The sequence below is a fragment of the Anabrus simplex genome, chromosome 2 (genome assembly GCF_040414725.1).
Source record: "Anabrus simplex isolate iqAnaSimp1 chromosome 2, ASM4041472v1, whole genome shotgun sequence".
Classification (NCBI taxonomy): domain Eukaryota; kingdom Metazoa; phylum Arthropoda; class Insecta; order Orthoptera; family Tettigoniidae; genus Anabrus; species Anabrus simplex.
Window position 1 is genome coordinate 934,686,598 of NC_090266.1, and position 24,964 is coordinate 934,711,561.

At 38.3% G+C, this 24,964-nt stretch overlaps 1 protein-coding gene across 1 annotated transcript in view; it reads left to right on the top strand.

Moving 5' to 3' along the window:
• The window catches only part of Cht10 (Chitinase 10), a 356,983-nt gene that overhangs the window by 155,728 nt on the left and 176,291 nt on the right, over positions 1-24,964 (top strand). Inside the window, exons 3-7 of the mRNA XM_068226063.1 lie at positions 6,610-6,806; positions 10,486-10,621; positions 12,628-12,796; positions 16,284-16,608; positions 19,556-19,721. Coding sequence (XP_068082164.1) covers positions 6,610-6,806; positions 10,486-10,621; positions 12,628-12,796; positions 16,284-16,608; positions 19,556-19,721 — 993 coding nt within the window. The remainder of the gene's footprint in view (positions 1-6,609; positions 6,807-10,485; positions 10,622-12,627; positions 12,797-16,283; positions 16,609-19,555; positions 19,722-24,964) is intronic.

Here is a 24,964-nt window from a genome sequence, read left to right on the forward strand (position 1 = left end):
CGTTTCCTTTCTAGAATTCCGAAGCGCGGTCATTTTAGTGGAAAGCCACTAACCATGTCACACATCTATCACGCTCCGTCACGTTCAATAATTTCATGAAATATGTGGGGCACGTTTTCTGTTTTCTTACGCTATCGTAATGATTACAGTCGAGTAATTATAATTATTTTGGGCTAATAAAAGTATCACAGAACTTGAAGTAGAACATGATACCAGCATTTTTCTGGAAGATAGAAACGGGATCGGGAAATCCGTTAATATCCGAATCAATTGAAATTGTACTTGTTTCTAGTCTTATACCTCGTTGCATGTGGACTAATTCAAGATTTGCTGTTAAGGTAAAAAGACTAAGATTGCGTTAACTGAAAACTCAAATTACAGTACAGCAATCTGTGACGACGAAAATATATTTGCCTTCTACTACAACACAGATCATAAGAAAAATACTAAGAGCACCTCCTCTGGGGGTTCACGAATTCTTTCCAACAGCCTTTATGGACAGGAAATCTGTTCTGTGCAGTAATTACTTTCACCTTTAACTGGATCGCTAAAAGAGACATATAATACTCGGGACACGATTATGAATGTTGAAATACAAGGCATCGAACATCAATATTTCTATATCAAAAACAAAAGCCTTTTTCATTGAGCTACTGTAATCCTTTTAGCTTAATAATGAACTGGGGAATTTTTACCTAGTGATATTCCACAGTGTTGAGCTTGGTATCCTCACGGTAAATGATGCCCATACTGTCCCAATGGACTATAATAAAGTATAATTACTGTGAATGCATCGATATGAAGTCTAACAAGGCTCCTAGAAACAATAGGGAAGCAGCTTGTAGTAAGTTGTACTATCCATGCTCATGAAGACAAATTGAGTGCTGACGGTACAGTTATACTGAAAACATATTATATTCCATATTCCGGTGTCGTGGGCTGAAAATGAGTCATACTAAAGGAAAACGTCTGCAGGGTCCACAGAACCACCGTTAACATTCTGTAGTAGAAAGAAACTATTTTATTGTATATTAAGATATTGCCTGTAACACTATTAAGAAATGAGTTAAGAAATGAGGTGATGTTTTTCGAATTGTTTTCAAGTCACATCGGTAAGTACTGAGACAAGCTAAAGTGAGCCATAATCTTCAAAACATTCCCTTCGTTTACATTCATATTCTGAATGAATCACAACATTTTCTTTGACGAACACACACTTATTCATTGTCGAAGTGTTCAATAGTTCATCATCAGTCGTTATTTAGGAGCAATTAGGATCTAGAGATACAATTTTGAAACACTTCTGGAAGAGTAAATATGTCTTTGTATGATGCTGAAATGAAGGAATAGGATCGAAATATCTGCCCTCCGCCGAGCACGTGTTGCCAGCGCAGGATTTCTTTCTCAAAGTAAATAATAAAATTGGTATTATGGATTAGCATTTATCCTTAGTGACTGGTTCCATGGATAAGTAGTCAGCGACTGGACCTTCGGTTTTCGGATCCATATTCAACTTTCGGCCACATCCAGGTCTTTTCATTGTAAACGCTCAATTCCCATGGCACGCAGACTGAATATCTGTGCTCTTCCCAACATTTCTGCAGCTATCACGTCACACACGACACTAACCTCCACCACACTAACATGCAGTTTCCTATTTGCTGCAGACGCCGCCCACCCTCATCGGAGGCTCTGTCTTACAAGGGCTGCTTCAGGCTAGCAATAGCCACACGTAATTATAATCCTTATTTATCCTTGGAGAGGGAAGCGTGTTTATCTCAGTGGCTTAGCCGCTGGTTTTAAACCCAGAAGTATTTAGTTTAGTTTACAGGTTGAAATGTGTTGTTATTTTCTGTACTTTGCGAACAGTTTGCCGACGTTTCGAATACATTGCAGTATTCTTTGTCAAGGCGACTGAAATACCCCTACTCGATCCGAGGTAACCAGTCTCCCAGGCAGCAATCACACTCAAGCTTTCCTTATAGCTCGTTCCTACTTCTCGACAACCGTTACAAGAATGTTAAGATGCTATTCAGTCTGAGGAAGGGAACTGAACCTTTATCTATTAAATACATAATCATCGTCCTGCTATTGTTCCCACCAAATCGTGCTAATAATTACCCTCATGATATTCGTATTTCTTAGCCCTAACACATGAATTCACTACCATAGAACACATTCTGTTTGATTACAGCATGACGTAGAGGTACATTATTCTGAAAACTAATTTCCTTCGTGCTAACTACAGTATATCGTGACTGAGAACTCATGATATTAACTTTCTCTTACTACTGGATATACCATACAGGGAGAATACGCGGTGGAAGTACTTGAAACGGCCCAACTGCTCAAATCAGGTACGAAGCACCGCTGATTAAGATTTTCACGAGACGCTGTCTCAACAACTTGATCATTAAGGCAAACATTTTACACGATTTCTGCTTTTATTAAATACAACGATTAACATTAACATGATATTTTTTTACGTGAGTTCTGCTTACTTTTATGAAATAGGCGTAGCACGATTAAAAATAGTCGCCTCTTATGGATTCTGACCGGATGACAGTCGTGTCGTACCCTATTGTTTATGCGTGCTATGCGGGATGCAGGACACCGTGGGTATGATCGAAATAATTCTTACAGACTAAACTATTACTACATAAAATCCGCCCTATTTTAACAAACTTCCTTTGATACCAAAGTTTATGTGGAGGTCAACACTTTTGCCCTTGTTCTGCTATCGTTTGTTTTCTCTAAAACTACGAAACATTTAAATAAATTAACATCGATGTTTTAAACACTTCGCTAGAAACACTAAAGAGTACCTCGCCAGATGAAGCAAATTTCCTATTTCAAGGATTACAAAGCAGTGTGATTACGGTAAATATGTGTAAAATGAATTCTAGGTTCAAGCACCCTGCACGTCAACAAAATGCCAAGCATCTAGCAATTCTGTTGTGAAATTCCCAACTGTTCCATGCAGACCTGGTAGATGAATGACATCGCTACCAGCGTTTCACTACGGCGTCCTCAGTTCTAGTCTTGGTCAATGAAAGAAAATATTTCGGAGAAAAGAAAGTACGACCCAGTTGTTCGGTTTCCACGTAAAATTCGAAGCATTATGAATTATTTCTCAAGATAAATAATTGAATAAACTTCAAGATTGACTTTACTTTGATATGCTCGTAGTTCCAGATTAATTCTTATTCTTATTCCTTCTCAGTATTTAAAATTAATCTTCTGTAACTGCACTATCCAAAATGTGTATGAGTGTCCTTGTTGTTTCAATTAGGACCTTGGGAAAACTTGCCTCTTATCTTCATTAACTTGATATCACTTTACCAACATGAGTTATTGTTCTATCCACAGTAATGTGTCTAGCCGTTATTATTGGTTGGGTTAAACAACTCAGATATTGTAACAAATTATTATCTCAGCATTAACATAGCAAGAAGAAATAATGTAAGGTTGTTATAAGCATCGGCAGCGACATAAGACATTGCATTACCTGCTTCGAATAAGTGGACCTTAACATGCGTCATAGTACATGTTATTTCTTTTTGCTAACTTTTTCACGCACTGGCAGAGGTATATTTTCGGTGATACTGGGATAGCAAAAGGCTAGAGATGAAAAGGTAGCGGCCTCACCTTAGTTAAGGTACAGCGCAAGTCTTTAACACGTGTGAAAATGGGGGACCATGGAAGTATATTTTCAAGGCTTCCGACGGTATGTTTCAAACCTCTCCATCTCCTGAATTTGCAAGCTTTCAGATAAAATACCCGTACTACATAGCCACCTCGTTTGTTGAAAGTCGTGAATATAGGTGTACCAGAGTCAATTAAACTTTACATATGTGAATGGGATTTCATCAATAGATGGTTTTACCTACTACTAACTACTTTTATGGTTCAAAGACTCCGAGGTGCCGAAAGTTTGTCCCGTAGGTGTTTTTTACTTTTCAGTTAATCAACCGACACGGGGTTGGTGTGTTTAGGCAACCTCAAATATCAGTGGACTGAATTGGGATAAAATTCACCATTTTGAGTTCAGGAGGCCAGCACTACCGTATGAACTACTCAGCCTTGCACGTGTTATATTTGTTGATCCAGAAATGTTATCGGATGTCTTTACTTATCAGTTCCATCTGCTTGTGCACATGGGAGCTATGGATTCTGTATGTGTACGCGAAACTGCTTGCATCTAGGACTAGAGTAGATCACCGGTACTGAAAATAGAGTACTATCTTAAAAATTTTCATACAGAGAGTACTTAAAAGACACTGTGAAACTCCACTCAGGATTGCTTCATGTCTCCGAGTGCTGTAGTTTCCCAGTCTTATAATGGAGTGTAATTTAACCCTCCCAGAAACGAAGAAGGCTGTCTGAAGACTGAATACTGGCATTCATAAAGTAAATATTGTAAATGAAGACTACGATCATAATCCTCAAACGAATATTTAATAATGTCAAGTTTTCAATGTCCCTCTTCTACAAGCGCCCTAAAGAGCTACTGGATTCCTGGAATTTTACACTGAAATTGGGTTTATGATTATATCAGTGAATCTTCTGACATAGTTTCTCGCACTTCATCACTTTTAAACCCTAACGGAGTGCAGCGGAATTCGATCCTACAACCTTGAGCACGTGAGGCAAGCGCCTAGCCAATTCATCCAAACATCCAATTACAAACTAATATGGTTCTTTTTAATGGAGAAGTAGTTTAAAAGTGAACAGGTAAGCATGGATTAATTGATGCATAATAATAATAATAATAATAATAATAATAATAATAATAATAATAATAATAATAATAATTCAGTTTCTGTTTACAAACTGCTGGGATAATTAAAAACAAAATACTTTAAACATACAGGGTTAGAGACATGGAAATATTATGAATCCAAAAAGAACTATTCGTTCCTCAAATAAACTCTATGCAGACAGAATATCTAATTTAGGGTCCTAGCCTACATCAAGGGTATGGTGATTAGTGTACCTTACATCTCAGTACGTGTACGGTATGCCATGATTTTAATGAGAGAAGACAAATTCATCTCCCTAAAGGCCCCTGAAGTAGTAGGAGGTAATGTATTCCGCTGTCGGTAAACTCTACCTCTAAGCCCAGCCACCCTAGGGAATTAAACTGGTACCAGTATTCATTTCTAGTGCAGCCTAAGTAAACCCCAGTGCCGTGTGCCTCTCCGAAGTGGAAGTTTCGTTTCTACATTTCTCGATTTCCTTACACGTAATCGAACCAACGTCCTTCCGAAAACACCTTCACGTTCTCGAATGTGCATCAAACCGCCTGCCCCCTTGCCCTATAACGAGAAAATAATTAATGACATCTCCAGGTTAAGGGGAAAATTAGGACGAAATTATTTAAAAGAAATTTCACATATACAAAATATATCTTAAAGCATAATTTAATTTTAAATAAATTATTAATGAAGCTGTGTGATAAGTTGTGAAATTTCATAATTTGTACTCTGTTTACTCTTTACTACTTTAACTTCTACTTGAAGTTGTTACTCCTACTCAATATCTAGAGTGCTTCAGATACTGTTATTGCTGAAGCTTTAAAATATACTCTCGTCCTGCTGTATCTTTTTATATGAATGGTATCTCAATTCCTGGCCTCATTGGCATAGTCTTCTCTTCCTAACATTTCCACTCTAACAGTGTAATATGTTCTGAATATTTTCCATGCCATATTTAGTGAGTTATGAAGTTGAAAGGTACAATTTCAAATGCACGTAATAATCAGCTGACGATATTTCTACTTTAGTTACGGAACATTGTTCTTTTTGAGAAATGTTAGAAGATTTCTATATTTGAACCTTTATTCGACACTTCTTCTTTTCTTCGGTCTAAGAGCGGTGTTTAGCCGTACTAAGCCATTTCCGTTCATACATATATTTCTGTAGCTGTTGAAAACTAAGCATGACCACTGCGACTCGAAATTATCATCATAAAAAATTAAAGTCTAAATAGCAAAACAACTATGTGGCACAAGGGAAAGAGAATTTTGACGAGAACATGATAGGTTAATCATCGTTGCTTTACAAATTCCTGCTGCGGTGGTGAAGATTCCTTTGTGCATGGTATATGATATAAGGTATATCTATATGACCTAGATCTTAAATGGTCAAGTTGTTATGTATTTGTCACTCTCCGATACCTGACGCTCTAAAAGAGCACCTGTTTCCTTTCTAACTGTTGATGATAATGTTTTACATATGTGATCTTCCCTTTGAAGGAATAATTCTTCATTCGAGGTACTTTATATCTTTATAAAGATGCGACGCTGTGTGATCTGCTTGCATTCCCCTAAGGATTAAAATGCAACTTGTTTTATGACTATATAGCACAGATAAGCCAAGAGCGCTACTCTACAAGAGAGTAGCGGGAAATTGCTGTGCGCTAGTCCCAATCCTTGGACAAAGAAATTATAATTATACACATGACACTAGCTTCTCTATTACCTGTACTCTCAAGAATATGGGTCTGATTTACAGCTGCCTTTGTATTGCCACAAAAGTGTTTATTGCACAATAATATAGCCTGTTATATAGAGTGTATGGTGCTTTAAATGTATATTCTTGGTTGCAGGGCATGCTGGCCCCAGTAATCCTGTTGCTGGTGCAACAGGCTGTTATAGCACAACGATCATTCATTCGAGCTGCTGTGGAACAGCCGCCTCCACCTCTGCCACTACCCATCCAGAGGGCACATCTTCAACCAACATTTGGAACACGTGCACTACCACTCCGTGATGCTGTAGAACAAGTGCCTCCTCAGATTGCCAGGTACTGTTGTATTAACTTGATAGTGGTTCTACAAATGCTGTACTAAGACCTTCGTACTTACTTGATCTTTGTCGTTTGAGCTGATACATTATTGAAAGGTAGATTAAGTATTTGGAAATATTACTGGGGACAAATATTAAAATAGAAACATGTTTATGAATTGACTTTGAAACCATAACTCTTGCAGCACGTACTCTTGGGTAAAGTTTTTAGTTTCTCAATGCCAGTACCTATTACATAGTAATGGCAAGATTTAAACATAAGTGACAAAAAAATCACTAAACCATAGAGAAATAGTTATTATTCATACTGTTTTCTTTAACTTTATTCTACGTGATAACTTATGGAAGACACTTAGTGTCCATCGAATGGTTTCATTCTTCTATGGTATAAGCTCGATTCATTCTTTCTTTGCAGTTAATAATAATAATTCAGACAAAGATGTACATTCTAAACCTCTCCTTTACGCTGATAATCCTTGCTTAGGGATTTCTACCTGAGATAGAGATGAATTATTCAAGTTATTGAAACAACACTAGAACACTGCAACGGATTTGTACTAGACATTGTAGCATACGAATTATAGACATAAATGAAAGAGTGTTACAATACAGCAAATAATATCAATGGAGTCAGTGTGACTGATCTATTTATTTTGTCTACAGTAGCATAATTTGTTCTCTACCGTTGTTATCTTAATATTACTTAGAAAGGTATTATTCAGCGTGTCGACCTACATCACTTGTTCATTGAAAATAAGTTTTTCGCGGATAATCAGAATAGGGTTGTACTACCCTTTAAATCATTAATCACCATCACTTCCTGTTGATACTTGCATTTATTAAAACTCTCTTAATTTTATACAATCTAAAATAATTTATAGTCAATAGTATTTAACTTTCTGTGTATTCAATTGATCAAACTCGGTACCTTACAATCTCACGACAAGGTTTTCATTGTTATTAACTTTTAGAAATGACTAGTTGAGGTTACCTTACGAAGCGCTCTTCGTTATAATATTATACCTGAACACCAACAGACATTCAGACTTTCATAGCATGTATTTCTTATGCACTAATTATTAATTTATTAATATTTCACTCTCATGTATACAAAGTGTGCAAAATTAATCAATAAGTAACGTGCTCACCTCTGGATTGTACAATGCAACAATGCACTGCATTCGTTGGGACTTCTAAACAAACAACGTTTTAATAATATCCTGAGGAATAGCCATTCACTCATCACTTACCTGTGTCCACAGTTCGCTATCATTAATTAGAAAATAATGGTTGTAATGTAGTATGCTTCCTTTGATAATGTTCAAACTGTATGAGTGGGACACAAACTTCACGCGGTAGTGGGCCGCAGCAGAAGTAGAATGTTGGTATCCCTTTAAGAAGGCACGTGTGATCGCCGCTACATACGGACTGGGATGGTCTTGCTGAAATTTCGACTGGGAGTTATCGTGCATGAACAGAAGCCATAGTGGCTTTAGAACTTCAAGGACATAATGGTCACTTATAATGGTAGTACAGATACGTACTAAATATGACATTGTCATACACAATAGCACTCCGTACCATAATACTCGTTTTGATGCGGTAAGTCATGTGGAAGTAACGTCCAGATCATCCCACTCATTATTTTGTACTCTGAAAACCATGAAGAAACCACGGTAAGTGTACGACTTCCATAGGAAAGATATATTGAGCTGCAATAATGAAACAATGAGAAATGTGTTATATTTGGTCCAGACGCAGTAGCGCTAGGCCTGATGAACGTTGCAAAGACACAAGACATATGAAGTGGGCGATATTTAATTAATTTTAGGTCAAAATATCAGTTCTTGTTTATCAGTGGTCTTTTAAAGTCGGTCTGCGTGTAAGAGAGCCGTAATGTCAACTTAGTGAGTATGCAAAGGATTACATTATCAGCATCTGAGAGTGTGATCAGTCATTCCTGTGAAGCATTTCGGTTGATGTGGAGCAGTACGCATATTGAGCACGAAGTATTCAGAAAGGAGAACACCACATGGAGAGAACGTTCGACTTGTCTTCTTCTTCTTCTCCTTCCACTGCTTGTCCCACACATATGGGTCGCGTGTGCGAACTGTGTCATACAAGTGGATCTGGCCCTGTTTTACCGCCACATGCCCTTCCTGATACAACCCTGTACTGAGGGATCTAATCACTACTGAGTGTTTCTGTGGCGATTGGTATATCATATCGTCCCTGTTCTGCCAAAAGGGCGAATGTTACAATGCTCTTCCTATCCATTATTTCCCTTAAGACTGGTCACGCCTTCCAGCTACATATTGATTTTCGGTCCATCAGAACAATTTCCGTTGAGTTCATTTTCCTATGTGCGTATGTAAAGGAAAATAAACCTTACTGTACCATACTGAAGGAATGTATGTTTGCATGACATTTACCGACTCCTAGAGTGTGATGTGTTTAAGGTTCATTTCCCTTTACACACGCGCATAGGAAAATGAACTCAACGAAAACTGATCTGATGGACCGTATATCAGTATATAGCTGGAAGGCGTGACCAGTCTTAAGGGAAATAATGGATAGGAAGAGCATTGTTACATTCGCCGTTTTGGCAGAACAGGGACGATATCATCAGGACTCTGAAACTTGATACTCTTTACATGTATCGCTGTTTTCCTACTTTCATTCAACAGTTGTTACTAGCTAAAATTGTCTAAATATTTTTGATATTACTAATATATGAATATGAGAAGGAAAGTGTTGACAAAAGCACAAACCCTCAGTCCCCGAGCCATACGAATTAATCATACGCGATTAAAATCCCCGACTCGGCCGGAAATTGAACCTGGAACCCTCTGAACCGATGGCCTCAATGCTGACCATTCAACCTGGGAGTCGGACAACGTTCGACTTGACCGATACTCATAAATATGACCAAGAATCGTCATCTTAATGAAGGTAGCTGTAGGTTACTGTCCTGCTTCATTTGCTTCGTTAGTGTTAAATTAACTAGTGTTAACATTTTATCTATCAATTGTTGAAACACTTACTCGGTATTTATAGGAGAAGGACTTCGTACTCGCCTCCCTCTCTAAAGGCTACCGTTGACAAACCTTTGTAATACTGCCCCGCTGCTTGGTGCAACGAATGGCTTGACTGGAAAGAAGACTGACTGAATATTTTGTTTTGTGATCATGATGGGCGTATCTTTGTCAGAGGACGATTTTACAAATCATATCTCCAGGACTCTCAAACTTGATACTCTTTACATGTATCGCTGTTTTCCTACTTTCATTCAAGAGTTCTAGCTGAAATTTTCTAAATATTTTTGATGTTACCAATATATGAATTGCACTGTTATCACGTCAGGGTATTGACGTAGGAGTCTTTACCAAACTTAATCCATTAAAGCGCTACTGCTACTGTCTGCAGGTATGTCATATCCTTCATTGACGGTCTTGGAAGGCTAATTAATGAAATGTCTAGTAAATATAATTTTTGTGACTTCAAACCTAGGAAAGTAAGAGATGCTTAGAGATAAAAATTCACTTCTTTGTGATCTTAAATCTTGGTTTAATATAAAGAAAGCATTTTTTGAAAGGTACGTTATTACATAATTATTTGTTATTAAAATTATACATTTCATGTGAGTAACAAGTGTTCTTCACTTTATTGCTGTGCAGTTTTCGTGCTTCAACTCGACTACCGTTGAGAGATGCAGTTGAAAGCAGCCCAGGCCCTCAGCAGACTTGGTGGTGGCGACGTCCTCAACCTTTACAGCAGGACCAAAAGGGAACAAAGGGCAGTGAGCAGTACAAGGTAATGATTCTTTGCTAACTAGAATGAGAAATGTAAAAAATGCAACATATAATCAGAATTCCTGCTAATACCGACTAAGCAAGCTGGTACATTTCTCATAATTTTTCTGACAACCAAGGTTAAGTCACTCCTCTCTCATTTCTACACTTTTTCATGGACATTTTAACCTGATAATCACACTGAAATGTAATTTTGAAAAATATATTATGTTTATATACATATAGTATCCATATACCTACTCGACTCCGGTTTTCCCTGTCATCTTTCATTCCAGCAACACTCTCCATTCTCATTTCATAGCATTTATCACTCATTAATAAATAACTTTGGGAGTGGCGACCCCATCGTACTTATAGCCTATATCTGCTTCATTCATTCCATCCCTGACCCGGTCATTGACTGGAAAACAGGTTGTAGGTTTTCATTTTCATACCTACTCGAAACTTAATTAGATTGCCCCTGACACAGACTTTGAAGTAGCGGACATTTGTATGGAGTGGACCCTCAATTTGTCGATGTGACCGTTCTAACTCCGTTTTTGAAACATTCTGCCAGGTATCTGAATGTCTCTAGAGGAATGGAAGATCATTACTCCTGAAGAGCTCTAATCAGACAAGTTCTTGACATAGATCCACGGGATATGGAGTGAAGTTGATGTTCTAATTCTTCCCAAAGGTGTTACGGGTTTTAGGTCTGTCCACTTCATTTTCGGAACTTAACTGTTCACAAACTGTCCCCACACAGACTTGGATTTTTGGTAGAGAGCATTGCCTTGCTGGTAGGAACAATAGTCACCAATGAACTCACCTTCTATAGTGCGTAAATGGTCAAAATCTCCCGGTATATTTCTGTGCAGTATTGCGAGAATCCAAGTTCATTCCATAAGATTCACCCTGACACTGTAATTCCTTCCAATCTAACTACCACCTGGCACACGTGATTCGCCACTCCAAATCACACGTTTCCACTTCTCTACCGTATGATGATGTCGACCTTTACACCACATCAGATAGAACCTCAGCGTTCTCGGGGGGAAAAGTTCTGTGGTGAACTGCTCGACTACTGAACCTCATACCATTTAACTCTCACCTCATACCTTTCAACTCTCGACACACAGTCATGGTGATGGCTGGATAACTAGTAGCACTGTGGAACCCACAAGTGATAGTTTCATTGCAAGGCTGACGATTTTAAGAACCATCGTTTTCAATGTTCGACGGTCCTCGACTGTAATTATATACGGACTGCCCGACAATGCTATTGTTGTGGTTGTGCCTTCACGTTTCCATTTCCAAACCACGTCATCAACAGTCGATTTTGACAACTTTAAAAGAGTGCAAATGTCCCCGAGTGATTTATTTTTCAAATACTTCTTCTACAAATATTTCAAAATGTTCATTCACCAGTCTCAAAGAAGTGAAAGTTCTTGGTAATTCTGTGTGCAGTACAGCTAAATCTCCGAAAGAATGATTAATTCCAGCAATTTTCTCCTCTCGAAATTCAGGCCGTTAAATGTGAAATACAGGTGTGTATGTGTTGATATGTTGTTGTGCTGCCCATTTTATTAGGTTTGAGGATAGCTGGGAAGTACTTCATCCAACATCTGTTTTCATTCAGTTATTTTCCAATAGCTAAAGTGCCATTGTAATTTGTATCAGATACTGTTTGCATATACTATTCCCAGTTCTCTACTTTTGAAATTTTGCATTCATTTCAAAATAAAGCATCGTGCAGTCATCCACATATTAAATGCTTCATGGTAAGTTAAGGAACGCAATTCCATTGGCGTAAGTTATTACTGAGTGGAATTATTGTCTTTTTGTTTTTAATGGACGTTCCTTGTTATAAGTAGCTGGAAACCATTTGTATAATTTTACTGATATGCGTTTTTATACTTGTACTTACTAGGGATCTTTGTCTATATTGAAAGGGCGGCTTGCATGTTATTAATGACTGATATAATAACAGTACTAGGATAACAAGCCTGCAACTTCTTGATTTTTCAGGTTGTATGTTACATTGAGGGATGGGCTGTGTATCGACGAGAACCTGTACGATTCAGCACAAAACATATTGACCCGTTTGCCTGTACTCATATAGTATATGCCTTTGCTACATTGGACCCCCATGGCTTGCATATCATTCCACAAGACGATGAATATGATATTGTAAAAGGTAAGCAGTTGTCAGAAATTTTCATGGTCTCAAATAGTGCAAATTACCATTGGAATTTTACCATTTTGCATCTTAGATATTCTTGTCTCCTGACCCAAACACGAATGAAACTCATGGGTTTCACATAATAAATTCCTTCCTTTTATGAGACTGATGAACTATCATCTTCGTTCCAACTTTTATTTTTATACCGGTATCTATTCACAATTATGTTTATCGGTACAGGAATTTGTAATATAAACATTTGAAGTGAATTTATTCCCTTTTTATTTCACATCCTGCAAAGACAAATGTGATTGACAGTTTTAGGATATAAGGATGTGAATGGTCTGAAATATATCACTTTAATTATTTTATCTGGATAGCGTGTCAGGGGCTCGGTCTTATTATTTAAAATTTGTATGCCTAAAAATATTTTTCATATTTATTGATCAAGAAAAGAAGAACTGAACTGCTACCAAGTACAAATATAAACACGAGGAGGTGATTGAGTTACATTGACTTTAAACAAGGGGCAAAGTGGATGTTTATGGATGATGCATCTCTTACCATGTGTAAAATATGATTGTTCGGTTTGATGAAATAGTTTCCGTTGGTTGATGTTGTCTATTGGTATGCATTTATGGATAATAAATGGGAGGTTGAAATTTCGGTCGCATTAATATTAAAGCATAGTGGTATGCGAGAGACAAGATATCTCTAAGGATAGCCCTTTAGCCCTTTTCTCCGTCTCGTCCTGTTCTTTATATTCTGTTCAGACCATGATGTTGGTTTATGTGATATATAGATCATTCTTAATCTCTCTGTGTGGAAAGTAATACTTAGCCCACATGAAATTGTCCTGGTCTGTTTGAAAAATGACTTAGTTTGTCCAGAATCCAGGGCTTTAGTTATCCGAAATGAGGCATTATCCACAATACTGAGACTGTTATAAACAGTTTATTCAAAACATTTTCATTCACGAAGTTCAAACAGGCAGGCCTACAATATATGCTACTTTCTAATGGCTCGTACAATATGTTACATATTAAGGCATGAGGTGATTAACTGATGGAGGCCTTACAGTAATGAAAATACAACACAATTATTGTAGTATTTGCCGTTAAATAAAAGTATTCATAATAGTTCACTTGCACACGAAATGTTTGTTTCATTAGAAGATAGCTCAAGAAATGTCTTATAATCAAAGATTCTCATTTCACTCTACTTATTTTTCCATTACTCAAACCTTAACAGAAATTTGAGAGGGAACATGTATCATCACGTTTATAATAACAATACCTGAAAGATTCATCACACTTCATTTTGTAAATTCTACTGAATGAATGAGACGGTTTGATGCTACACTACCACTGTTCAAATCCTAATGAAGAGATTCCATATAATTTATTAGACCCTAGAAAGCGGGTTGTGGATGATAGATGTGGAATTACCCTAATATTCTCTCTCTACAGATGCATAATTTTTCCAAGAATGTGCATTTACTGAATGGTTCTAGTACTGATGCCCTGCTAGATCTATTGTGGTACCCTAAGTATTCAAATATGTGCGTTGCAGTCCATGAAAAAATTGAGGTAAGTACTGTATAAGTGCAGCCTATCATGATCGAAGAGAGAAATTCGGTATTTCAGCTTTAGTACACAGCCTACGCCTGCTAAACGACACGAAGGAACTGTTCAGATTAAGATCCCCAACCAGATTAACTATCAGCAATGTCTGATGTGCAGTCGCTCAAAAAATGAGTGCATAATATTGTACGTCCCTTGCATTTAATATTTCGTCAGACTTCATTTTCATTATTTTCAAAGTATAATTCACCTCCCATGTAGATACAACCCCTGTCAATACCCACAACAAACATTATGACTATAGATTCAATTGCTTCTGAAAATGTGCCTGCGAGCAACTGTATAATACCATGCGCTCCTTCCTTTTTTAGCGAATGTGCATTAAATGAATTAGGAATATACTCTGAAATTCTGATGGTCATAATGAAATGAATATCGTCCTTCTTCCTGATCTGCTTCACAAAATTTCGTGCTCTGAGTTAGAATCGAACTGATAAATTTCAGATTGATAGTGATGAGATGCCCACGTCACACTGGCACTAACTAACTGAACCATAAAACAGGCTGATATATATTTAGATTATATCCTTTAATTTAAGTGATTGAAATTGAAAATACAAAAAGTAGTAAGCAATTAAACAAGGAAGTTAGTAGCTGTACGTGATAAAGGAACAAGTCACATGCATGGAATCCAAACCACATGTAAAGAGTTTATCACATTCAATATATAATCTCTTCCTAATGCTATAATGTTAATATCACTCTCATCTACAGTAACGGAGATAAAATGAACGTGTATAGCCTTATCCTCTACATTTACTTGGTAAGAAGCGGTACTACATTTATTCATATACTTCACGAAAACTCCAGTGGTTCTAGCTGCAGGAATTCAAACATGATCGATAAAATGAATAAATAGTACTTTTGAAGACGATGAACTTATTTGTAAGCAGTAATACAGTAGCATGTGCTAGGTTATCTCGCTTCAGTCACTTTATACAGAAGGCTAATTTTAACAACTGTGAAGTAAGAGATCTGAAAATGTTAATGGGCCACTGAATATATGTTTGCTTTTTGTTTCCCAAGTAGTTGCTAGTTAGATGAAACCTTCTATTAGGGATACTTTTATTAATTATTAGAGCTCATACACAAATCTCTATGCTTAAGAGAAGTACTATTTCTAACGCCGTAATGTTAAAATGTATCGGTAACGCAGGTATTAATTCACAGCACATGTATGAATGTCTACCGTTATTGTACTGGAGTGCAAGATACCAGACACGTCTATAAATATAACTTAATGTATCACTTTAAATGTTCGGCCAGTATAAAGCCATAATCATTCATGTTCTGAAATATGCTTCATTGTAATATTCGGCTTTGGTACTGACCAGGAAATTCAGGTAGAAGAAGAGCATGTTACATCCCAGACTCGGGAATAGGACCTTGAAATAGAAGAGATTACGCTTAATACCCGTAATCAAGCCAGGAACAAAAGATATAGGAGACTAGTACGAAAGGAAGATGCGCCGTAATGTCCGCACTATGCGCTGAAGTTGAGCACACAAACTGTAAATTAGATCCGGTCAAAGGACTACAAGATTACCTGGACAAGAGATGGCCAGTATTTAGTGAAAAAACTAACGTATATCTTATGATTTTGAACATAATTCTCGGTAACAAACCGTTTAAATGCGAACAGAGTTGTATTATGCTGGCCATTTATGCATTAGGGCTTTCCATGTACATGTATTCCTCTAACAACACACAACAAAAAATATTTATTCTCTACATGATACAGTTGTGGCTGGTACAACTTAATCTCCCTCATTATGATGTACACTAATTTATATGTTTATGGCAGCCGTTACGTCACAGTAAATTAATTACTTTTTTGTGTGTGTTGCATTTGGTTTTAGGTGGCTATCGCTCCCTAGTAGGATTGAAGAGAGTCAACCCCAACTTGAAAGTCCTGATATCTGTGGGTGGCTACTCTGAAGCTCGACGAAAATTTTCTGAAATGACAGCTACTGCCTCAAATAGACGGGAATTCATACGTTCAGTACTTCACTTCCTGGACTTACATGGCTTTGATGGAATTGACTTAGACTGGGAATTTCCTGGTGCTGAAGACCTCGGAGGGCAAAGAAGTGAACGCCAGCAGCTGAGTTTGTTAGTTGAGGAGCTGTCTGAAGTTTTTGCTCCTCGAGGATGGTTATTGACAGCATCTGTATCTCCTTCCAGGTATAGTTCTTTAACTCCGTAACTTCTCAATTATTTATATTTTTACACTATTTCCCTCATTAAAATTAATGCAGACACCATATCGACATACATTACCAGACTGCACATGCGGTTGGGACTCGGGGCCAGGCTGTTGACCATGAAATTCCAAGCCCCGTATATGAAGCAGCAACGATGACGACAACCACACTAAGAAAGAAATATCAAATTTCAGTAAGCTTGAGCAAAATTTACTTTGGGCTCCAGAAATTGATCTCTCTTGTGCTTCTAGAGTTTAGGAAAAAAGTATCATTATTTTATTATTCATTTAATAATAATAAACTAATAATAATAATAATAATAATAATAATAATAATAATAATAATAATAATAATAATAATAATAGCCAGCTCCTTGGTATGGGAGTAATGTATCTGTCTCTTACCCGTAAGCCCCGAGTTCTATTCCAAGAGAGGCTAAATATTCCAGTTCTCTTCCTCTGTAGATCAGTGGTAGAGTGTCAACCTCCGGATCGCAAGATAGCAAGTTCAAACCCGGCAGACACAATTGTGTTTTTGAAGGGCGAGGAAAAGTCCACTCGACCCTCCATGTCGTATGAAGTCAGCATGTAAAAGATATCTCGTGACACATTTGGTGCTTACCCGACAAAATTCATTAAAATCAGCCACAGACGCCCAAGAGAGATTTGATTTACTGTGCCATCTGGTAGGCCTAGAGTAGAACGAAAAAGTCAACCTTGATGAGCAGGCAGCCAGATGACGTCAGATTAGAATGCCTGAAAACGTTAGCTGAGGCCATGCGATTATTTATTAGACTATTATTATTATTATTATTATTATTATTATTATTATTATTATTATTATTAGTAGTAGTAGTAGTAGTAGTAGTAGTAGTAGTAGTAGTAGTAGTAGTAGTAGTAGTAGTAGTTGTATACTGAGGCTGGAACAGGGTTCACCCAGCCTCTTGAGATCAACCGAGGAACAGTTTGAAACGAGAGGCAGTGGGACCCGTTGTGGAAGCTGTCGTTACGTTAATCACGTGACACTCCAATACCTGCAGGCCATCTGGTTGGGTAGTAGTTTTCTCCGTAGACCAAGAGCCTCAATAGCCTATATGCGCCACGGGTTTACAGTATTTTGTTTGTAATAATAATAATAATAATAATAATAATAATAATAATAATAATAATAATAATAATAATAATAATAATAATAATAATAATAATAATAATAATAATAATAATAATCTATATTTTCATGTGAAATTCAAAGATGGTTAAACTACTGGGTATATAGTTATGTTTGTGATGCAGCCATGTGAGCTCTAAGATATTCCACTGCTCTTTATACAGATTCTGAAATGGTACAATAATATTAATTTTCTGATTATGCAATGTTTGACATATTTCGTTTATACTTTTACAGTCTGCTGGGCCGAGTAGTTGAGACGGTAGAAGCGCCGGTATTCTGAGCGCAACTGGGGGGTTCGATCCTGCCTCAGTTCAATGGAATTTGAAGGTGCTCAAACACGCCAGCCTTGTTTAATTCAAGTACGGAAAGACTATGTCCACTACCACATCCTGGAGCATATGAAATTCTCTCTCCTTGCCACAACGTGTACATTGAACGGCATGCCGGTCCATTCGGGATCGCATGTGGTGAGCCTTAAAGACAAAAGAAGACCTTCACAGATGCTAGTAGAACAACACGGAGATAATTTTCGCAACCTCCTTAGGGAGTCTCGGGTACACTTGCCGAGGGAATTTGCCGTAAAAGTCCAGCAAAATCAATCAAAATCAGTCTTTAAACCTGGTATTGCACCGTAATTCTACGAGCATCAATCACAAGGTGTGTCTTCACTTGACTCCAAAGGAGGTTCAACAAATAAATGGGGAGTAGTCTAGAGCTCCACAAAGTCAATAAACAGTGTGGAAAACCCCTCTTTTAAACTCCGAATGACTCCCTGCATATTCGATTGTAATGCCATGTGGAATGCCAAGAAATGTTTTTTAAATATAAAAAGACATAGTTACATCAGAAATTTTTTTTACAGGTTGTTTTACGTCGCACCGACACATATCGGTCTTATGGCGACGATGGGACAGAACAGGGCTAGGAATGGGAAGGAAGCAGCCGTGGCCATAGTTAAGGTACACCTGGTGTGAAAATGAGAAATCACGGAATACCATCTTCAGGGCTACCGACAGTGGGGTTCGAACCCACTATCTCCATAATACTGGATACTGGCCGCACTTAAGCGACTGCAGCTATCGAGCTCGGTGCTCAGACATTCAGCGCTTCCGCTATGCAGAGTGAATAAAAAAGTCACCTCCCACTTCTGTTTGAAGATCAAACACTCTCCGCTTCTCAGTTTCTTTCAAGACTCACCATAGCCGAAATGCTACCATCAAGTACATACCTTGCAGCCTACCAGAAGTAATGAGCAAATGTAAGATAAGTAACGGAGAGACAGAGGGGGAGTTAGACTGACCCGCTCAACTCGTCCGCGCCGTGCACTCTCTATCGCGCAGTTGCCCGGGAGCGCTGTTTGGACATTTCTATTTTAAACTGTGCAAATCAAAATGCTTGCACGTGGCATCTGAGGTCATTTATTATTATTATTATTATTATTATTATTATTATTATTATTATTATTATTATTATTATTATTATTATTATTATTATGCTAAAAGTTTTACAAATGTTAGAGATGCACTCTCTATCGCGCAATTGCCCGGGAGCGCTGTTTTAAATGGTGCAAATCAAAATGCCTGCACGTGGCATCTGAGGTCATTTTCTTCTTCTTCTTCTTCTTCTTCTTCTGATTATTATTATTATTATTATGCTAAAAGTTTTACAAATGTTAGAGAATTGAAATTCATTTATTTGTAAACTCTTCAAGTAAGAGTAAGAAAAATATACTAATAAATCATTTCCTTCCCTTGAAGGTTCCGTGTGGAGGATGGCTATGACGTGCCTCGTCTATCCAAACACCTAGATTTCATTAATCTAATGGCTTTTGATATGCATGCTGAGAGAGACTCGGCAGCCGACCATCATGCACCGATGGGATTGCGAAAACATGATAAGGGACTAAATGTCTTCTTTAATGTGGTAAGTAAGCAAAATATATTTCTTCAATACTCTCGTATTTTAAGTCTGAAAATAATTTTGATTGTCATTATGAAATGTTCCAAGAAATAAAATGAAAATTCTGATAACGGTCCGCCTCTGTTTTGTAGTGGTTAGTGTAATTACCTGCCACCCCTGGGGGCCCGGGTTCGATTCCCGACTATGCCACGAAATTTGAAAAGTTGTACGAGGGCTGGAACGGGGCCCACTCAGCCTCGGGAGGTCTACTGAGTAGAGGGGTGTTCGATTCCCTCCTCAGCCATCCTCGAAGTGGTTTTCCGTGGTTTCCCACTTCTCCTCCAGGCAAATGCCGGGATGGTACCTAACTTAATGCCACGGCCGCTTCCTTCCCTCTTCCTTGCAAATCCCTCCAATCTTCCCATCCCTCACAAGGCCCCTGTTCAGCGTAGCAGGTGAGGCCGCCTGGGCGAGGTACTGGTCATTCTCCCCATTAGTATCCCCCGACCCAGAGCCTGAAGCTCCAGGACACTGCCCTTAAGGCGGTATAGGTGGGATCCTTTGCTGAGTCCAAGGGAAAAACCAAGCCTGGCGGGTAAACACATTAAGAAGAAAGAATTCCGATAACGAAGAAAATTTTACCCAAGAAATTACGTAAGGAGGTCAGCGTCTAGAGCAAAAGTCTAAGTCATTGCCTCTCCAATAGAAAAATTTGAGGGGGCAGAAATATTAGGAAAGAGCAAAGAAAAATTAAATGTGATGCGGGAGTACACTTTCACCCTCCCTATTGGCATATGTTGTCAGAAATCCATTGATTTATTTCCAACGCAAAAGTAGGACATCGATCATATGTTCGTCACTAAAATATGTACATGAAAATTATCATTTTGAACATTGAAACGATGCCAAATAACTGAAAAGGAATATGTGACATTAACTTTTCCTTTTGGATATCTATTACTCTTATACACTCCTTATAGACCCCACTGGAAAGTAACTTCTGAAAGAAATGTTTTAGTACCCTAAATATTGTTGTCATGCCAGTCAATAATTACGAGGTTCAGTACGTGGTAAGAGTGGAATTATGTTTTGAAAATGTAGTGTATTAAAACCTTACTGTGTCAAAGGATTTAACCTCAATCGAAGCTGCAAATGCAATAATTGTCGTTGTCCCGAACATTAGAGATTAAATCATTCATTTTCTGACACTTAAAATGTTTATAGAAATGGTGTGGATTGCAGCAGTCACGTCCTAGTTCGTGAACCATGGACAACAGCTGAGTGGCCTAGTAAGTGGTCCTGAGAGTCTGGATAACAGTTGCTATGGAATTAGAGTGGGACATTTTCTGAGTCATAGCCTTCCTCGCGCAAAGGCGGCTATGGTTATACAAACCACCGAGGTTCCCCAACTCGTTAGAAGAGAGATTTTTCACTGGGACTATATGTAAGTAGTGTAAACATACTGCTTAACAGAGTTTAGCAAGATCAGAATGTGTAGAGGAAGCTTCGGATCCAGGGAGTTTTTTTACGTCGCACAGACACAGATAGGTCTTATCGCAACGATGGGATAGGGAATGCTTAAGATTGGGGAGGAAGCGGCCGTGGCCTTAATTAAGGTACAGCCCCAGCATTTGCCTGGTGTGAAAATGGAAAACCATTTTCAGGGCTTCCGACAGTGGGGTTCGAACCCACTATCTCCCGGATGCAAGCTCAGAGCTGCGCACCCCTAACCGCACGGCCAACTCGCCCGGTGAGCCATGGGAGTAACGGAGCGACTCCTTGGAAACAACTTGGTGAACGAAATGGAATTCGATAGGGAGCTATCAATATTGATAGGCCTTATGGAAGAAAGAAAGTAGAACTGTCAGGGTCAGCAAAAATGTGTTAGGAGTTAATGATATTCGGGTAAGGGGAGATAACTATGAAGAGATAGGAGATTATGAAGTGTTCTTAACAGGTGTTAGTAAAATTACGCTTGAGGAAGTGAAAGAGATGGTAAACAAACTCAGGCCACAGAGGGGCTGTCCAGATAATTAAAAAATGCTACGAGAGAAATGCAGTTATGTTTATATTTCGTAGGCATGGAGAAGGCATATAGTGGAGTCCGAGGGAGAGGGTGTTAGCCTTACTGAAGAATATGGGACTAAGTGTAGATTATTAAAAACAATCAAAGGTATTTATGTTGACAATAGGGCTGCAGTGAGAAGTGATGGTAGAATGAATTCCTGGTTCGTTTTAATTACATGGGATAGACAAAGCAGTAACATTTTACCTTTGCTGTTCATAATTTATATGGATCGTCTGTATAAATTGGCAAGAATAGATTCAATTAGGCGGAAATGTAATAAGCAGTTTGGCCTATGCTGACAATTTGGTCTTAATGGCAGACGGTGCTGAAAGCCTGCAATCTAATATCTTGGAACTTGAAAATAGATGCAGTGAGTACGGTATAAAAATTAGCCTTTCTAAGTCTAAACGAAGTCAGTAGGGACAGAAGCTAAAAAAAAATTGAATGTCCGCTTGGGAACACGAAACTGGAACATGTAGATCATTTCAAGTACTTCGGATGTGTATTCTCCCAAGATGGTAGTGAAGTGAGTGAGACTGAATCAAGATGCAACAAAGTAAATGCAGTGAGCTCGCAGTTGCGATCAACACTACTCTGTTAGAAAGAAGTCAGCTCCCGGGCGAAACTTTCTTACACCGGTCTGTTTTCAGACCAACATTGTTATATGGGAGCGAATATTGGGTGGATTCAGGGTATATTATTCATAGGCTCGAAGTAACAGACATGAACGTAGCAAGAATGGCCGCCGGTACGAAGAGGTGGTAACAATAACAGCGGGGTACTCGGAATGAGGAGATAAAGGCTAAGTTTGAAATGGACAGGATGGATGAAGTGGTACGCATAAACCGGCTTTGGTGGCGGGGTCATGTGAGGTGAATGGAGGAGGATATTTTACCCATGGGAATATTGGACTCGGTTATGGTGGGTAAGAGAATTAGAGGGAGATCAAGACGACGATGGTTAGATGTATGGAATTAAACGAGTCCACAGAACTAAATACTAACTGAAGATTTTTGATACATTTAGTAAATACACAGGGGCTTGCAGAATGAACGCTGAAAGGTATGACAGTCTGTAATGAAGATGTATTTATGTACAAAATAATTAAGAAATGGCAGGCGTAGAGCTGCAGGTAGGCTATATTATATTGCGGATAAGGCTGAACTCTACATTTGAATACAGTCTATGAGTGTGAGTGCATAAAATCAATTCATTATAATTCATTGCAAGTATTACAGCGAAACAAGCTGTATTATTTTAAAATCGCTATTTAATAACAGAAAATTAAGTGGTTTTATCAAAATAAGTTCCTGTTTTATGAATTCTGCATAGAAATTGATTGGCATGCTACACATTATCACGTAATACATAAATATTTATAAATTTGTCGGTTTAGAACATTGTATCGCGTATGGGATGGTTCAATGATGAAAATAATCTTGGAATTATATATTCAGAAGACGTAGTTAATTAGGTCCAATCGAGTAACTCAAAATCGATTTAGGTTTCAAACAGAAAAATAATGTTTTAAACAGCACGAATTTTCTTCATCATAGACTCGCATTCATACCTCTGTGGGTGAAAAACTGTACATGTGCGATTATTTGTTTTCAACTGCCACTGTGCTCTCTTCTGTTTCTGCACGTTAAATACCTTGAAACCATTGAATACATAGTTAAATTTGCTCCTTCCTCCTCCCCTAACTACCTAATATATCCGAATCCACTAGTCTCTCAGGATACTCAGCATCCCCAACTCGAGTCACATTATCCCGTTATCTAAGGTGATTTACGTGCAACACTTCATCCAGGGTGCGAATTCCTATTTCAAACTTTATCTCTTCTATACACTCTAGTCATTGATCCTGAATGTTCGTACAAACAATCACTGATGCAAGTTTCATGTCTCTTACTTCTATCTTCCGTGCAGCGAAGTCAGTCGAAAAACATGATATTGTAAGGATAATTTGTCTGCAAACACACCTGCTTGAAATAACATTGCTCACAACTTCGTGTTCATTGCTTTCACTCCATCTTGATTCTATTTAAATCACTGTCGCTCTTTTCACATAAAACAAAGCTGATGCACGGTACCTCAAAATAGTCCACCTGGAAGAGTTCGCTTTTTTCTGTTTTTTACAATTTGCTTTACGTCGCACCGACAGAGACAGGTCTTACGACGACGATGTTACAGGAAAGGGCTGGGAGTAGGAAGGAAGTCGCTGTTGTCTTAATTAAGGTACAGCCACAGTATTTGCCTGGTGTGAAAATGGGAAACCACGGAATACCATCTTCAGGGCTGCCGACAGTGGGGTTCAAACCCACTATCTCCCGAATGCAAGTTCACAGCCATGAAACCCTAGCCGCACGGCCAACTCGCTAGGTAGTTTGAAATTTTTCCGCTCATTCAGTCTTTTCACGTCTCTTCCATTCCGGTATTACTTGAGCCTAGGAATTGTTGATTTGCTTACCATATTAACTGCAATTCTCTTCAGGTTGTAAAATGTAGAACTACACGAGCTAAGTGCATCCACTAGAGCACGTTGAGGGTTCTTTCCTCGTTACCATATAGGCTACATGAAAATCGCTGGCATCTGGTCTAAGTCAGCAGGTTACACCGCCATCTGAGCCAAGACCTCTATATAGAAGGATAGGAGACAATGATGACATCTATAGGCTAAATAGAATAATTCAATTTCTAAGAAAAAGTACATAAATAATTGTTAAACATTGTCAACAAATTATAAAACACCAAACCAAGCCCCTACTTCATATGTCGTAGGCAGACCAGGGAACAGTTGGACTCGCGCGTAGCACAGCTCCAAGAGCCATTTATTCTGGATCTCAACCAACATTCGATAATAGACTTTCGAAAACATTTCAACTCATCCAATCTTAAGTGTTTGACGAATATCCAACCTAAAGTATAGGTAAACACGGAGTGACTACGGTGAGAAAGCATTGAACACACAAATTCTCATGTCAAGAATTCTGAACCCTTCATATTATTACAACCGAGAATTGGGCCAAATCTCACCGACATAATGCTTTGTTTTGACATTTAGTCTTTGTTAACAAACATGCCGCTTGACGACAGTATTCCATACATCGCAAAGATATTTCTACACGATTTTATAACTCTCCTTAACTACGGGACGTGATGGCTGAGTGATATGGTCTCACCCAGTCGGCTGTGGTTG